This window comes from Lissotriton helveticus, chromosome 11 (genome assembly GCF_964261635.1).
Source record: "Lissotriton helveticus chromosome 11, aLisHel1.1, whole genome shotgun sequence".
In the NCBI taxonomy this organism is placed as follows: domain Eukaryota; kingdom Metazoa; phylum Chordata; class Amphibia; order Caudata; family Salamandridae; genus Lissotriton; species Lissotriton helveticus.
The window spans coordinates 355,832,098-355,850,861 of NC_136072.1; the positions used below are offsets into that span (position 1 = coordinate 355,832,098).

General features: G+C 43.6%; 1 protein-coding gene across 1 annotated transcript in view; it reads right to left on the minus strand.

Annotated features, from left to right (window-relative positions):
* Positions 1-220: 220 nt before the first annotated feature.
* Positions 221-18,764, minus strand: part of LOC144791115 (galactose-3-O-sulfotransferase 2-like) — a 469,770-nt gene continuing 451,226 nt past the window's right edge. The window contains exon 4 of the mRNA XM_078665779.1: positions 221-6,638. Within this exon, the coding sequence (XP_078521905.1) occupies positions 5,715-6,638 (924 nt within the window). The 3' untranslated portion in view covers positions 221-5,714. The remainder of the gene's footprint in view (positions 6,639-18,764) is intronic.

Below are 18,764 nucleotides of genomic sequence, written 5' to 3' on the forward strand. Positions count from 1 at the left end.
TGGTTAACTTATAGAATTTGTAATGGATTGAATGTGAAAAATTGGATTTGAACTGAATTGACTTGAAAAAAGTGGAAAGTGGAGGAGAGATTAGATGCAGGCAGCTGGCTAATGCCACCCCACCTCTACGTAACCCGGTCCCTGCATTGCAACAGACACTCTCTCATACTTGCAGTATACAAAATAAAGTACAATAAAAAAACACCAGACCTTTCAATTTTTTCTTTAATTTGCATTGGTCTTTGCAGTGATTCTAATAGGAAAATATATGCACTCCTATTTACAGTGAACATAGTTATTTAATACATTCATACATTCAGCACCTTTTTAGAAACCACTAGGAATGATGACTTTGACACTGAAAGGGTTTTTTTATTAGAAAGATACCCACAAGAAACCTTGCACTTTTAGACTGTAATTATGTGATGTTTATAGATTGACAGCTTACGGCATTCAATCTGGCGATAATAATGTGAATGGAAAAAACGTCAGCCTGATTTAGAGTGCGGTTACTCCATCATGGCGATGTTACTCCATCACCCTGATGAAGTAACCACACTCCGAGTTTAGAGATGTCTGCTGCACCAGCATATCGACACCTCTTACATTGGGCCTTATTTAGAGTGCACTGAAAAGGGTACTCCATCCCTACAGCAACAGAGTATCCTTTACGTCATAGTGAAGGTCCGCCCGCCTCATTTCGAGCGGGGTAGGCCATCAGTATGTCGGTAAGGGACACTAACTCTGCCACAGAGATACACCTCTGATGGCCCAACAGAGTAAAGGCAATCAAGGGTTGTTTTGTCATTTGTCCGCCCGGTCGAATTAAAGTGGGCAAAAAAATGACAAACTTTTATTTTTACTTACTGCTATCCAAAACCTGGTGGTAAGTGAAGGCAAAAACCATTCAATGACCCCCACGGCCTGGGAGAAAACCTACATGGTGAGGTGGGTCATTGTTTTTTTTTTTCGAAAACAAAACACCCCTTTGGAATTTTCTTTTTGTGAATAAAAAAGAAACTGGAAGTGTGTAAATGCGGGTGTTTTATGCTGACAGAGTCATATGGTACACTTTCAGTAGACTGACGGGAAATGCTGCGAGGCATATACTGTCAATTTAAGAGTTGTCTGCTGAAGCGGTGAACATATCTAAACTTGGAGTGCAGTTACTCCGTCATTGGGCCGGAGTAAAATTCTCCGTCGCCCAGAAGGAGTAACCATATATATAGACATATAGATTCTGCACTGGGCCCCTAGGATATTGTTAGTGTGCAGCTGAGGGTTCTTTTCATCAAGGATCCTCCTATAGTATCCTCACAATGAAGGCTAATGTTTACATTATTATTCCATGACTGCTACCTTTAATGTTGGCCCTTTCTGAGACAGTTCTTTAGTGATAAGTTAATTCTCTTCTTAGTGTATGAGGTTGGTAAGTACTGGATTGAGGCCAATTCTCCATCAGAGCGATGGAGTATTTTATTCTGTTGTAATGATAGAATAACCGCACTCCAAATGTAGAGATGTTTACTCTACCAGCAAACATCTCTTACATAGGGCCTTCATAGGGATTCAAAGTGTTGCGAAAATGGTACTCAGTCGCAGCTACGACAGAGTATCCTTTCAACCATACCGAATGGTCCCCGCTTCATTACGAGTCGGGCAACCCTTCAGGATGGCAGCAGCAGGGACTACTCTGTCTCCATTGCTGAGATACTCCTCTGATGGCTCAGCGGAGTGAGGGCCGTCAGAGATTGTTTTGTCATTTGTCCATCTGCCTTATTTAAGGTGGGTGAAGAAATGGCAAGTTTTTACTTTAGTTTACCACCATCCGGAACATGGTGGTAAGAATGAGTAAAAACAGTTCAATGACCCCCATGCCCTTGGAGAAAACTCCCATGATGAGTGAGGCCATTGTTTTCTTATTTTCAATATGAAAACCACTTTGGGATTTTCTGTTTGGACATTAGAAGAGAAATTGAAAGTGTGCTATGCGGTTCAGTCATGCTCATAGAGCAGAATGGCACACTTTCAATGCATTGAACAGAACTACTGAGAAGGCGGTTCCTGTATATCTAAGAGCTGTGTGCTGAGCCTGCTGACATTGCTAAATTCCAATTGCGGTTACTACATCAGAGTAAAATACTATGTTGCCCTTGACATTGTAAACAATGCAAACCATGGCATGCTATCCGGCCAGCAGATCTATGTATCTTTGTAGCTAAGGAATAGGATTTCCTTGGAACCATCATTCTGGTCATCCAGTATATGCCGAGAAATTTGGTGACCCCTCTAGGCCCATGATGCTGAGGTCAATATCAACCTAAATTTTTCCTTTGATTTTTTTCCCACCTATTTATCAGCAATTACTTCCAATGCCATGTATCTAGTTAGCTCTGCAATTTTCCTTTTCTGTCATTATTGAAGGCAGGCATATATAAAGGGACTTACCTTTCCCCAGTTTTCCTGTTGACCTATGCCTAAGTTCCCTCTCCCTCCTTTTGGTTCTGTTCGATTCATTTCGTTTGTCGCCCTGAAGAAGGTAGACCTCAGACTGAGGTCTCTACCGAAACGCGCATTGGCGCTTTAGTTAAGATCAGTTAGACCACGACTACAACTTCAATTGAGCCCTATAGAATATACGAAATGTGGGCCACTTTACAGTTATAAATTGCGAATAATATGGAGACATCTATATAATATGAAGCTATATGATTTATCTATGCTTTCCTCTCTGGTCTACTGACAATGATTCTGCTGTTGATTTTATCTAAGAATGTTATTTTTGCCTGAATGATTGAAGTCTGTGTTTGTTTGGGTATGCTTGGGTTGAGTATATGTAAGTTTGCATAAGATTCTTTCTCTGGGGGATGCTTCCTGATTTATATTGATTTATGGCATCTGGGATGTGTATTTCAACGTTCTTTTCCATTTCTCTATGAATGGATGTCTTGTGTTGAGCTGTATTATTGATTTCAAAGTTATGACATCATTTTTATGTATAAAATAAGAAGCAGAAAAGAATAAACTTTGTAAAAGAATTGTTTTTGTGCTACAAGAATTGTCCCCTACTGTGTTGTAGTGGGCTATTATGCAACACTTTGTGCTCTTAATTGTATTAATTGCCATTATAATGGTATTTATTCACCAGGCAGGAATCCCAAGGCACCATTCCCAAGGCACCAATCCCAGGCAGGAATCAGGCACCAAGTATCCCTTTCCCCTGGTCCTGCTGGTGTATCTGTTCTCAGGGGCCCTCTGCTTTTCGTTTTTATGCCCCTGACATTGTAACCACACTCTAAATGAGACCCATTGAAAGGAACTGCCGTCTTGGCAGTTCCTGTCAATGCACTGACAATGTGCTGTACTGCTCCATCAACATGACAGAGCCATATGGCATGGTTTCAATTTTTTTTATTATTTAAAAAAAAAAAAAATCCTAAAGAGAAAAGCAATGATCCCCTCGCCATGTGGTAATTTAAATGTGTTTTCTATGATTTCGCTAGGTTTTGGATGGCGGTATGCACAAGTAAAAACTTGCAATTTGTTTGCCCACTCTAAATAGGGGGCGGATAAATGGTAAAACCTGAAGGTCCACCTGACTCTATTTAAAGTGGGTGGACCTTCAAAACTGCAGAAAGCGTACTCTTTAGCCATTGCGAGAGGGGTAGCCTTTCTACTTCACTCTAAGTCAGGCCACAATGTTTGACTTTGGATGAAAAAGAATATGGCACTAGCGGAACATGTTGGATTGTACAGGAGAGAGAAGGCAAACCTAAATTTAAGTAGATCATTTGAGGACTAAATCTTAGCAGAGGATGATCATAGGAAAATATAAACAGTTGAAAGTAACTAAATGGATAGGGGCTGTTGAGCTGACCTGAGGAAGACAAGACAATGGAGGAGTGTGAATGCAGTTGTAAGTAACTGTAAATGAAATTGAAAGTGAAGTAGTAGCCAGGTCAAGAGTGGAATGCCCTGATCACTTACTAGTAATTTTGATTACTCTGAGTACTATTTTTCACTATCAAGTCCATACACATAAGGGTTGTAATCTAGCAGATGAAGACATGGTCTAACCTTCAGCCGCTCCCTAATTAGGCTCCATCCTATGAGATGTAGAATTAGTCTTCTGAAAGTAACAAGCTCCAGAAAAAACAGGACCAGAAAAGAACAAACAAATCCCCGGGCAGTAGATGGGGCACAAGACTGTAACAAGGAACAGTAGGACAGTAATGGGCGTTATGGCAAGTTATCCAAGCTTTGCCTCCTTGTCACAGCTCATGCATTTGGAGATGCAGCACCACAGAGGGAACTGGAGAAACTAGCTTGTACTTAGGAGGAGCCAGAGGAACCCCCAAAAGCATAGGAGAACAAGGGAGAGGGGAAACATCCTTTACAACGGAACCTTTACAATGCAGTACCGTTACAATGCAGGATTTACAACGAAAGTCGTTACAACGACTTTCGCTGGAGGGTGCTCTAGGATAGGGGATAGTTTAATTTACTATCAAACACCTTCCCTACTATCCACGGGGACTGGAGTTGGAATAGTAAATTAAACTATTCACTATCCAGCGCCTCCCAACGCAAGTCGTTGTAACGACTTGCGTTGTTAAACCTGCGTTGTAAAGGTACACATTGTAATGGTACACGTTGTACCGTCATACATCCAAGGGAGAGGTCAATGGTAGCAATCCTGGTTATAGAGCTTTTACAAACCACCTCTTGTTTATGCATCCCATCGGCATGAGCGGAATGAAGGGATCTTCTAGTGTCATGAAGTCTGACTTTGAGATTGCTTTCTACCGTCCAACACGGCACAACCTGACAACCACCTAAAGAAACAGCAAAACACAGTACAACAACAAAGCAAAGAACACTCTCCCTTCCTCGCAGATAGCTCATAGAAATACCCTCAAATGCCCATCTGCTGGTCCAGAATTGCTAACACTGACTACAGTACCCTAGAAGTAAAAATGGCAAGCATAAAGTGATGAATCACAACCCAGTAAAAAATGAAAGCGAAATCGGCAATTTGTTTTCATGCTGACACCTCGCCTACGTGGTCGGAGAAGTTCCATCTGACAGAACATGATTAAAAGAGGAAAGCACAGGTCATATATAGCATTTTTTTGGCAGTGCCAGCATCTCTGGATCCTAAGGTGTGTTACCCTGTATTCTGCTTATAGGTCCTACAAAGGGGAATCAGGGGGTTTAAAATGAACACATCTTCAGATAAAGGAAAGAAGTGATGAGTCATGCCGCCACTCACAGGTATAACAGCGAGAGACCCATCCTACACCAACAGGCATTTCTTCTAATAAGATGAGGTCCTTACCAAGGGAGAAGGCCATTCAAATAAAACAAGTTTGAAAACATTGCTGAAATTATTATTGGCCTACTGTCAGGAGGATACATGCCCCTCATGGGTATGGACTGTGATAAGGAAGTGTGAGGTAACTAGAGTTTGGAAAAGTGTAGTATGAATATGTATAGCAAACTTAAACAGCCATCAAAGTGCATCATTCGAACCCGATACTGGATATTCATGTTGATTAGTCATGAACAAGTAACCTGCATGACCTCCTTTTGTGGCTGGTGGAGTTCATCATACATGTTAGTCTCTGGCATGAAGACTGCTTGACCGATTCATCCTTGGTTGTGTCAAATACAAACCGCTATTTGTGATACAGTGTGTTGTTTTTGTCTACAAATCACAGGTGAACCATCTTGGAATTCTTCGGTGAAAGACGTTGGACACCATTTGAGAAAAGTTCATTTGGCCTCAGAGCTGTGGAAGGAGAAATTATATTGGTAATTTTATGGTGGGCCAGTTTGATTTTCTGAAGAGCTTTTGCTTTTTTTGGGAACTGCTTCTTGTACATGAGGCTACTGTACTGAAGCTCTGGCCGGATCAGACTCTCGCAAAGTTGCCTCTTTTTCTTGTTGAGTCCTGCTTTAATATTGTAGCCTTGGATTCGGGCCCTTCCATACTGCAGAGGGACCAGCGACACATCTTTGATGAGCTTCGGATCCACTTTGCTACCTTCTTCAAGGCATGTCTGGGCAAGCTGCTCCCGCCTTTGACGCAGCTCTGCAACTTCTTGCTGCATCCGTTCCCTACCTAGGACCCTGTCAATCTTATTCCAGAATGTCCTGTTGAAGTAAATATACAGCTCCCAGTCAAGTTTGTTCCAGTCTTTTATTTGCTCTGCAGTATCCTCAGAAAGAGTCAACCTGGTGCTGTCATTCCTGCTGTTCAAGGGGAAGGACAGTACATCATTCATGTTCCAGCAGAGCGTCTCCTTCAGAAGAATCATAGATTCATCAAAGTACTCAGCAATAAGAACCAGGTTGAAAATGGATTCAATTGCCAGGATGTCCATCTGAGAATATATGGAAGAGGAATTTCCATTGTTGTTGAAGCCAAAGTCAAAGGTCATGAGGTTCTTGGCATAATGACTATCGCGGTCACTGGGAGTATAGAAGAGAGAGGGTTCAGCTAGAAATTCCTCCAATGTTTTTGTTCTGGAAAAAGAAGAGATGCCCTTGTAGTAGGCAAAAGAAGACTCCATGAGCTGGACCGGATTACGCAAGATAGCAAAGTAAAAAGTATTGTACGGCATTACCTTTTCAACCTGCAGAAAAGGAGAGGGGCAAAGAACAAACAAGTAAAACATGAGAATTCAACAGTGACAATTTCTATTTATGATGTTTCAGTTTTCAGATGAGTTCCCTCCTAGGTTGATCACTATGAATTAGATAGTTTAAATAGGACACAACCCACCTTAGGATGCTAAACCAAGAAATATACTATGTGCAAATACTCATGGAGGTTAAACTGTATAAAAGAAGTATGTGTTGCAACTATGCAATGACAGTGAGAGGCGATTATGCTTCCAAATTCCAGTGGTAGTATAATATATTCTGTTTCAAAGATTCCTAGCACCACAGGGGTCCAAGGCTGCTTGAGAAGTTATCAGTCGCGAGGATGGAAAGGACATGTTGTCCCTCTTTTATATACTATTAACCCAGCAAAATGTCCTTCCCATGGCCTCTTTTTGTGTTTACAACTCCAGTGATGGAGAAAAAATCAAAAGAAGACAACCAAAATGGGTAGGGGATTCCTACGTGTGTAATGGTGATTTTCTCAAGTACAGAGTTACTGAGCGGATCAAATATGAAGCCACACGCTGCTGCGGGTGGGAAGGGAAAGAGACCCTTTTCTTTTAATTGCTTTCACTCACTCTAGTAGTGACATGCTTCATCATTGGGCCATCACGACTCCTACAGGTCGGGGTGGGCTCAACCATTTTTCAGGGAGCACTTAGAGATATTTTGTAACAGGGCGTACCATTAAAGATAACATTCCTTATCCACTCCTAAAAAAATCTTTTATAGTGGAGTGGAAGGGAAGGTTAAAATATACACAAACAGGTGTTAGGATGTGATGGTCCTTTGACCCTAAAATCAGCACCAACATGTTTGAGCCCTTCTTATCTGGCCTCCTGGGTATTGTAATTTGACAGCGATTAGATTAATCATTAGCAGAAGACATCTTAGTTCTAGCCGTTATCTTGACATTTAGCGGACTCCATTTTGTATTCATGGCAGCCATCTTGTCTGCTAAGTGCTGCCTCGTGCCGACCATGTGCTTTGTCCTATCTTCCTGTTCATGGTGCTTGAATCTGCCCGGCAACAAGCTATATTTAGCATCCCCCACTTTGCTTCTGTCCGTTAGGGTTCACATCTGTTAGTGATTAGTTCCAGATAGGAATGTGTTTGTCAAGCCCCCAAGACTGTTAGTTCCTCCCACTGATCGATTGTGCTTCTCGATATTACCTTATATGTACATAAACCATGCTCTTGTGCTTTGTACCACCTTCTTTTGAGGCCCTGTGCGGGCATAAATAAACCATGCTTTCTTGGCTCGTGGTGCTACTTCTTGCAATACCGAAGGGTACTGTTTGAACCGTAGCACCACCTCATGAGGTGTAATAAATGTTACGTTTTCTATTCCAGTTTCTGTGCCAACTTCTTTCTATTGGTCTGAGGACTTCGTGCAGAGAAGGGCAAACCCCTTGCACTAGCGGGTCTGGCTGAGGCCTGCTACGACATGGGGAGCACAAGTACATGTAGACTCCAGCAGGGAAGGACCTTTGACAAATGTGTGACTACAAGGCCTCCTTCTTGCGCTCCCTTGAGAATCATTAACCTGAGTTGTTGGGGTAATTCCTCATCCAGACCAATCACAACTATTAGGCTTGTTCCATTGTCTTTTTAACATTTAAAGTGCACTTGGCAAATAGCATACATGCACTCATGCCTCTGGGGGAAGTAACCTCAATACATCCCACCTTGACGAAAACCTAGGACTTATTGAGGCCAGTTAAGAAGGGCTGAAACATGTTGGTGCTGATTTTAGGGTCATACCACCATCACATCCTAACACCCGTTTGTATATATTTTAACCTTCCCTCTCACTCCACTATTAAAGATTTCTTTAGGAGTAGGTGAGGAATTTTATCTTTAATGGTACGCCATATTACAAAATATCTCTAAGTGCTCCCTAAAAAATGGTTGAGCTCACCCTGACCTGTAGGAGTTGGGATGGCTCAATGATGAAGCATGTCACTACTAGAGTGAATGAGGGCAATTAATTGAAAAGGGTCTCTTTCCCTTTCCACCCGCAGCAGAGGGAGATTAGGAAGGAACATGGAGGCAGCAGGCTAGCTGTCGTGGTGCTCCGCTCTAGGCTCCTGTGGAGCTCTTAGTTTTCGCTAGAAAACCCCGAGGACTCTTGAAGAGTTTTCACCGCTCGAATGAATTTCAAGTGTACCTAGGCAGTACTTACAAAAAAAGAAGAGAAAACCCTTTTTTTTAAGAAAAGTTTGTTCGGACCGATTACTCCGGTTTCTCTTCGCTCTCCATGCTTGTTCAGAGCGGCATGCTCCTCAGAGAGTCAGCGTTCGTCGTAGCTCTTCCACGTTGCTCACCAGTGGGTCAGCAGCAGACTCGGACTCCGGCGGCGCTTTGGAAGTGGTATCAAGCCGCCCTGGAGCTGCGTCGCGGAGGCAACTGCGGTCCTGTCGCAGGGATATTTGCCCTGAGGATTTAGCAAGAGGGGGGAGCGAGAACATTCAGAACGTCCAGAAGGATATCGCAGCGGCTCTCGGCGCTGAGAATCCAGCGGCAGCAGTAAAAGATCCTGATGCATTGGAGTCAGCTGCGGTAGCAGTAAGTCCCGGTTCATCGGAGTCGGAGTCGGCAGAGACTGAGGTGAAGGGGGGACAAGGTGGGGGTACCGGTCTGAAGGCACAAGCAGGTATAATTGACAAAGACAGCAGTCTGGTAAAAAACATACGTTCTTTTTCTCTTAGAAGCCACGGATTAGATCAAGGGGAGCTTCCTACAACCCTGCATGCAATTGCCACTAACAAAGGTTATAGTGGCAAAAAATCTAATAAACATCAAAGTATACCCCACAGGAAAGGAGGAAAAGGGGGAAAGTATAGGTGGAAGAAAGGGGGGGGCGAGTGGGCCCTTAGCTTTGGAAACCAGGCTGGAGTCTGAACAGGAGGTACAGGACAATACTAGCTTTAGCTGTAACACCAATAAGATTCCTTCAAAAACTTCCTCTTATCTTTCCTCTGAGGCTAAACCTAAACGAGCAAAAAAATCTAAATTATCAAAAACTATCTTAGATCCAGGCTCCAAGATAACGCCCTCATTGCGGTCATATTCTTAAGGGCATTCCCCAGGTTTTGGATCTGGCGCAGAGTAATCCCTCTCCTTCTTTATCCTCTCATATAACTCCGAACACACCTACACCTGATAGTTTGGTTCTTATAGATCCTAGAACACGAAATATGGAGGAAGAGGCTCGTAATGGAGGTCATCTTGGGGTGAAGGGTACTGACTTTACAGATATCGGATCGACAGATCTTAGCTTAACCATTTTGCCTAAGGGGATATCTGCAGATCAGAGTGTTGAGAAGGGTAACAGCCTTAGTAACTGTGAGAAGTTGGCCTGGTATATGATGTCCACAGTTCTGTGGGCACCTTGTATCAGTCCAAACAATACCTTATGGTGATGGTTGTAAGTCAACCTTATAGACAAGCTATCCTAGGGGTAGCATGGACTAAGCAGCCTTAATGGCTTAACTCAAGAGGGCATGTGAAGCCAGCTGTTTTACCATATGCAATCCTGTAATATCAAATGAAAGGACACCACACAAGTTATATATTATAAAAATATATGTATTTATTCTCAGAATAATCCCCACTACTCTTTGTGAGCAATGAAGCACAAGTGTTTAAACAAAAGCACAATATAATATATACAAGTTGCACGTTTTTGGATGAGGCCGGTGGCCATTCAAACCATATATCAAAAAAGTGGTATAACAATCACTAATCGATCAGGGGTAAGGCCTAGGGCCTTGGGAATCGCTTGGACTACACTGGACTAACCACAGTTAGGACGGGAGTAGCCCGCGGGATTCGGGTGCAGTGCCTAAAGCACAAGCTTGCACCAATGTAAAGTCAATTGTGCGTAAAAGTTATCGTTTTACAGTTTTAAGAGTCTTCCGACTGGACTAGAAGGACAAAACTTTAGAGTTAGACACTAGAGGTGTAACCCTCTACAGAAGCATCGGCGTTCAAGTGCTACCTCGCCCACAGGAAGCGGGTGCACAGGTGCAAAGATGTGTCGGGTTTCGTCACGCAGTTCTAAGGTGCCTGGAGATGAAGATGCTGCAGGCGTCCAGAAGAGAAGTGTCCGGTGCGATCCAAGGGTGGATCGAAGTTGACGGGTACCTGAAAGCAGAGGGGACAGAGTCTGGGTCACTGGGCAGTGACCAGGAAGGAACCAGGAAATGTCGGGCGCAATCAGATCGATGGTGTAGCTTCTCTCCGCTGCCACGTGGTCTCTGGGGCACCGAGGATGTCCTGGAGTGAATCACGAGCTGTCCCACGAAGGCTCTTGCTGTCGGCGGTGTCCGATTCACGATCGGAGTCAACAAGCCTTGGCAAAGGCAACCCACACAGGATTCAAGGATTGCTTAACACTCGGACCAGCAAGGTCTGAGCAGGTGCTCCTTTTCAGGGGAGCGAGTGCCAGCCTGGAGCAACCAGACTAGCTGTTCAAGTTTGAAGGTTCGTTGGTTCTGGGGCCACTAGCCAACGGGCAAGCAACCGGACCAATGCGTCAAGCAGGGAAATGCAAAAGGGCCCCACGCAGCACTCGTCAAGTGTGGAGGGGTGAGCTTTGGTGCAAAAGCTGCTCGGGGCTGGAGCTTCTAAAACTCCAAGGCACAGCTTCCAGGAAGCCTCGGGGGCTGCACGGTCAGCGCTTCGTGGTTTATTCAAGATGGCCGCTCTCACGCTTCAGGTTGCCTCCACCGGTCCCAGCTCTGCATGGACTGTGGATCCGGCTGTTGGAAGTCAGGATAGCTGGCTCTTGTTGGTCTCTGTTGCTCGAGTTCTGGCAGGAACTGCAACAAAGCAAACATTGAGGTGCTGGATGGTGCCTGTTTGCACAGGGTGGTCACTCCTTGACCACAAGGGAGATTCTTCAGTCTTCCACGTCGAGTGGGATGTCGAAGGGTCCAGAGTTTTGTTTCATAAGTTTCAGTCAGGATAATCTGATGTGCATTGGCACTGCTCCCACCTATATTCCAAATCTGGGGGCTGGATTACCTGCTAGGTCCCTCCTAAGGGTGGGACCCAGGAAGGGGGTGGTTACACCCCTTTCCTTTGTCCAGTTTGCCACCAGGACTGGGGCTGGAGTGCCCCAGAACCGGTTTGACTGGAATCTGCCCAGGGACACCTTGTGCGCCCCAGGCAGTGCCTAGTTTCTTTCAACCCTCCCTGCTACAATCCACTATCTCCTGTCTGGGGTGGTGTGACACCTCCCTGTGACAGGAAACCTTTTGTCCAGGTGTCCTCTGCCAAGTTTCGGTCAGCAGCAGGAGGTCAGACATGTGTCTGTGGCAGCAGCATCCATTTTGTGATGCTGGGGCTCTGGTTAGGATTAACCGCATTTGCAGTAAGTAACATGTCTTCCCCTCCTAGAGGGGTGGGATGTTGCCCCCGTCGTCAGAATCGTCGAGGGGGTAGCATTCCACGTTGTATGACACCAAACACGACATGTTTTGATAAAGCCAAACCGGAGTTGCAATAACCGTAAGAATTATAATGCACTTAAGAGTATATGGTATGGCAGTATCACTGGAACAGCAGTAAGGAATTGGTCCCAACACTGCAGACGGGCTCAGCTCATGCTAGAGCACCATCTCACATAAAACCAAGCACTTTGCCTCCAGGATTGTTAAGGCCTGCCATAGGAGTGACTTATAGGTTCATATGTGTCCAGATATGGGTTTAGATATAGGTATACTATATCTAAGCAAGGGGTGATTACACCACCTTGCCCCAGCTGAGGGATCAGCCAGTTGTGTCGATTTAAGTACCAGCCAGGGGTGGCAAAAGATATGCTGCAGCCCCTGGTAGGCCTTGGATGCACCTATGCCCTGGGCACCTATAATGCACTGTATAGGGGCTGACAAGGTGTCCAGTACCAAATTGGTTATGTACCTAAAGTACATGGAGTCCATTTTAAGAGAGAGCAGATAGCCTGGGGCCCTGATTAGCAGGATCCCAGGCCAACTAAGTTGAAAACCAGCTAAACACTAGGCAAAAAGTTTGGGGTAACCATAGTCAGGCATTCACCCTCCTACAGTAACTCCTTAGTTCCTTGTGATACTGCTATAACTGCTATAACTCCTGAGGTATCAATCAGTAATGCTGGAGAAGAGACCTGTAGTCTCCCAAGTGAGCATATTTGCCTGGAGGAGGATATTAGACCTGAGACAGAAGAGTCTGGAAGTCAACTATCTGAATCTTCTCTAAACGTAAATCAGAATATCCAGTCACAAATTGCCCACGGCCTTACTCCCAGTCCTAGTCCTGACTCACCGATGGGCTTATCTGCCTGTGCCATTGAAACACCCTCAGACCTCTCGCATTCCTCTATATTATCCATGTTTTCTAATATATCTGCTGACATTAAACGGGGTTTTGAGGAGTCATCAAAAATTCAGAGAGAGATTAGGTCTTACTGTGAGTCGTTAGATAACAAGATAGATGGGCTTTTTTCAAGAACTGGAGTGTTGGAAGAAACAACTGCTGGTATGTCTCTCGAGTTGGAAAACGTTAAGGAGGACATAGTCAAACTTAAAAAGGAGGACACTGCCCTGGCTGACAGAATGGAGGTGATGGAAAACAATGCGAGACGTAGCAACATCCGCATTTTAAATGTACCAGAAGGAAGGGAAGGATCTGACATTAAGTTGTATATTATTCAACTCCTAAAAAAATCTCTCAATTTAACCCACACAGAGGAGGAATTGAACTTAGCTATTCAGCGGATCCATAGAGACCCTTTCAGGCGAAACCCGCAGCGGACAAAGCCCCGGAAGATCCTTGTTAACTTTCACACTTTTCAGCTAAAGGATCATATTCTTAACCTGGCCCTTAAACAAAAATCTCTATCGGGGGAGATTTTAACTTTAAAATAAGATCGGACCTATCACGGTCAACCCTTGACAGGCAGTGGGAGTTGGGCAGGAGAATGGAGGCCTTCAGGAAACTGGGTGCAACAGTGCAGTTGATTTCTCCGGCAGCCTTAAAAATTATGTTGAATAACAAAATGTTCAACATCCGAACAGTTCAGGCTATTAATGGATATTGGTACTTCAAAGAGCACTTCAAAGATCTGAGGGTAGGTTAGGCTGAATTTTTCCACCGCTAGTTGTTTACTCCTCTTTAGAAACACTTAATAAAAAAGGGGAAAAAAAGTATAAAATAATTAGGGGGAGAGAGAATGAAAAAAAAAAAAAAACCAGAAGGGAAAACAAAAAAATAAATAAAAAAAAAAGCACACAACTAAATAACGTATAAAAAACCATAGTCTTAAGCACTTCACACTTTGAGGAACTCACTTTGATTTTTTAAGAGTAGACATAGCAGGTTACGATAGGTTATATTTTTGGTGATTTGCAGACTTTTTCTTTTTTTTTTGTCCACAAATACTATAATTAATAAATGCTTCGTGGGCGCCTAGAAGGGGTTAGGAGTACCATAACCGGAGGTGTTCCGGTTGGACAAACAAGGGTTCCTCAAGGGAGGGTGGGTGGGGATCACGTGTGTGTGGGTTAGGGTAAATAACTATAAAATGTTTCTCATCTCCAAATTGGTTGTTGATAATTCTTTTTTTAAGAATGGACAGATTATGCATCTCGGAGATATATTGAGGGTTGTAAGCTTCAAGGGTCTAGCCCCACTAGGTATATTGGATATGAGTTCTATTAAGTTTCTCTCCTGGAATGTTAATGGCCTGCGCACCAAACCCAGATCCAACACAATTTTACAATATATACGTGATTTTGATGCGCAGGTCATTATACTTCAGGAGACACATCTGGTTGAGGCTGAAGTACTCGATTTGGTAAATAAAAATAAATGGATAGATCAATTTGTCACCACATCCCAAGCTGTTAATACTAGAGGGGTTACTATTCTCTTTAAAAAGACAATCACTACCAGACTAATTGAGCAAAAAGTAGATCCCGCAGGTAGGTGGGCTATTGCGACTGTAATAATAGGTGGTTCTCGTTTTACGATAGTTGGTTATTATGGGCCCAACCGAGATGACCCCTCAGCCCTGATATCATTATTTTCTGAGCTCTTACATTTCCCTGAACCTATCATTATAGCAGGTGACTTTAATATTGTACTCAACCCTGTCTTAGACAACACTACCTCCAGTAGGCAACATACTTTGTCTAAATCTAGACACTTTTTACTGAAAGCGATGTTTCAATACGGATTTATAGACATTTGGAGAGTAAGGTCAGGGCAGAAAACCGTTTTTTCTTTCCAAAATTTTAAATATCGCCATAGGTCTAGGATCGACTTCTTTCTAGTTAGTAGAGTTTTGTCGGACTCAGTGAAGACTGTCACCTACTTGCCATCTCACCTGTCGGATCATTCGGCAGTACTCTTAGATCTTACAGCACTGATTCAACCTCCGATTAGGTCATGGTCCATTGATAGATCTCTACTTACATCTCCAGAGGATTTGGAATATATTAGAGTTGAAGCGCATGAATTCTTTAAAGTAAACATTGGTTCTGCCAGCTCTAGCTCTATATGGGACGCTTTTAAATGTACCTTGCGAGGGGTTATCAAGAACAAAACCACGTTCAGAAGGAGACAGTATACCCAAGAAGTCACAACTATAGAGGCTAATCTATTGCTAGTTCAAACTGAACTAGAAACCTCTAATAATGTACCAGATTCTTTTATATTGGAGAAACAGGAGGAGTTGCTGAAGCTCAAAGGGGAACTTGCTTCAGTACTTAATCGGCGCATTCTTCAAAGATGGAAAGTAAGTAAACTAGCCCATTTCGAATTTGGTGAAGCGGCAGGGAAGTTATTAGCTTGGAAGTCTAGAACAGACCAGACATGTAATAATATAGGTTCTATAACAACTAGTTCCGGTACTGTATCTTCAGACTTAGAAATAAGAGTAGCTTTCAAAGACTTCTTTCAGTCTATTTAGCAGGAGGACAATAATATCTCCCCTGAAACTGTGAAGGAATGGCTTAGTAACATTCCACTGCCATCACTCTCCTCAGAACAAAGTGCCTTTTTGGACCAGGCAATAACAAAAGAGGAGGTAGTAACTGCTATACATAACTGCAGTAGTGGTAAGGCGGCGGGGCAAGACGGCTTGCCCGCCGAGATATATAAACATCTTGCGGGTGATATTGCTCCTTTTCTTGCCACACTATTTAATGAAGTTTTGTTGGAGGGGGTTTCACCGCCCACGTCATGGAATGAGGCATCGATTACACTGATTTTGAAACCAGGCAAGGCTCCCACTGACTGCGGCTCTTATCGCCCCATTTCAATACTTAATGCGGATTACAAGATCTTTACGTCACTCTTGGCTAAGAGGCTGGGTCAGGTCGCTCCTTCAGTTCTGCATTTCAACCAAAAGGGCTTTGTGAAGGGTCGCCAGCTTTTTGAGCTGACGTATGACCTGAGTGGAGCAATAGACATCGCGACTAGCTCCTCATTACCCTTGGCTATTCTTACGCTGGATGCTACCAAGGCCTTCGACAGGGTCAACAGGTTGTACCTGTCGGGGGCCTTGGAAAAGTTCGGTGTGGGTAGGGCTTTTCGCAGAGCGGTCGAACTCTTATATCATAATCCATCTGCCTCGATACTGGTTAATGGCGGTTTGACGGAACCATTTGCTATTACAAGGGGCACAAGACAGGGTTGCCCTCTATCGCCCCTGCTCTTTGATCTTTATATCGAGCCGTTTGCTCAGAAAATTCGGGAGGATAATAACATCATACCTTTCAGATATAGAGATTGGGGGAAAAAAGTGTCCCTGTATGCGGATGATATTATGATTATGACTTCTGATATCAGCACAGCGTTTCCCTCAGCCATAAAATTGGCATTAGAATTTGGTAACATCTCTGGCTATGAAGTCAATGCCACTAAGACTAAGGTTATGGTGTGGAATAGCGCAGTAACTGGGCTGCCTGTGAAACCCTGTGATAACTTGAGATATCTGGGCGTAAGAATTGTTAAGGATATTAATTTGATAACTTCTACAAACTTTACCTTAGTCGCTAAAGAATGTAGGAAGTTGGGGAAATCTCCCATTGACACTCTTGGGACGCTCAAATTTAGTTAAAATGTCCATTTTGCCTAAATTGACTTTTATTTTTAATAGTATACCACTATATTTTGAGCCAGCATTAATTTCGAGGATGCAGAGTGATATATCTAAATTTGTTTGGAAGAATAAAAATATAAGAATAGCCTGGAAGAAACTAAGGCGTCGAAGGGAGAAGGGTGGGCTGGCTGGCCCAGACCTTCAGATCTACGCTTGGGCCTTTCAAATGACAAACGCCAGAATGCTGTTAAAAACACCATCAAACCAGGACATTGGGTTGATGTTTACAACATTATTACAGTGTGAAGGACTAGGGCAGTCTGGGTTCCTCTTTAAGTTTGGAGACCCCAAATTTTTAAAGAAAATTAAACTTAAGGTGTTGCAGGGCCTAGTAAAAACTTGGTATCATCTGAGAGTCACTGCTAAAATAGGGTATTATTCGAACAGATCTCCTATATGGGATCTCCCTGCTCCTCCGGGTTGGGCTAATGATATCTTGATAAGTCCATTAATTGATGCTGGAGTCCTAACATGGGGTGACTTGTTTGTGGAGGGGGACATGCTTTCTTGGGAACATCTAGTAAGCAAGGTGGGCCCCAATTTCTCCAGATTTAAGTTCCTACAAATCTCAAGTTGGGCACAAGCATATACAGCGAAGGTTCCACGTCGCCCTCAAATGCCCCTAGGAGGAAGCTCTCAACTGGAATCTTCTTTACTTGATAAAATACCTGCACCGAAGGAGGTTGCCTTTTTATATAACCTAATCTTAGAGGAGATAGACGGAGAATTTCATCTTCCAGATCAACTATGGGGTTCCCTGTTACCTTCTGTTAATTTGCAGGAACTATGGCTAGCCTCTTGTAATGTTCTTTGGGATATAGTTAAACCAGCTTGGCTCCGGAGAAGCCACCTGTATACCCTCCATAGGGCTTACTATTCCCCTCAGAGACTGTTGACATTTTCAATAGGGGAACCAGTGGCATGTGCCCGGTGTGGTCAAGTGGCAGCCTCTGATGCACACATGTTCTATGACTGTCCACATTTAACATCTTATTGGCACTCAATAGCCAATAAATTAACATCTTCAATAGGCTCTATAGTGGACATAGATCTTTGGCTTGTAATATTTGGAGTAGTAGATCGGAAGCGAAGTTCAACTAATAACCTTTTATTCTACTCTATGTTGGTGGCCCGACGAGAAATCTGTAAACGTTGGAAAGAGGCTTCCCCTCCATTGTTGCACGACTGGTCCTCCTCTATGCTACAATTATCAAAAATGGATCTTTCCAGGGCCGGAAAATCAGATAAAAGAGCATTTTTGCAGAAACTTGATTGGTCCCAATAAATTGAGCTGTTTTTTTTTTTTTTTCCCCCAGTTCCAATGAGTACGAAGCCATGATACACTCTTTCTGCTAGAACATCTTCGCTGTTTTACTAGGCGACTTGGTGAATAAAGCAATGGTGGTAACAGGCTAAATGGCAAAATATCTGTTCAACCGTAAGCAGGGTGTAAGGGTATGACGGGAGAACGGCCTGCTGAAGGTTTTTTTGGCAGATTCACATCACAACAATACCCTTGCCAGTCCTCGACTGAGACAGCATGTCATTACCTTATGTCATCTCTCCCTGTCCATTGGTACGGCGGATTGAAGCCATGGTGGAGATGAGGAACACAAAAAAAAAAAAGAAAAAAAGAAAATGGATCCGCCGTTAAAAAAAAAAAAACGAAGCGCAAACTCCTGTGCTTGTTTAAAAATTAGCTACCGGGGGGGCCAAATCCCGGGTTGTAAAATATTAAATTTGATGGGGGTGTAGAGGGGTCCATAGCCCGGGGACCGCCAGCCCTCCGTGTTACAAAATAAACGTGTGGGACGGGCTCAAAGGCTACTGTCCCAGTAAAAAAACTTGAGTAGGGGGGCTTTACGGTCTCCTCCAGCCCCGGCGAGTGCTACTCTCCGGGGCTTTAAAAAAATGGGTGGGGGGCTGAACGATCTGTCTAAGCTCC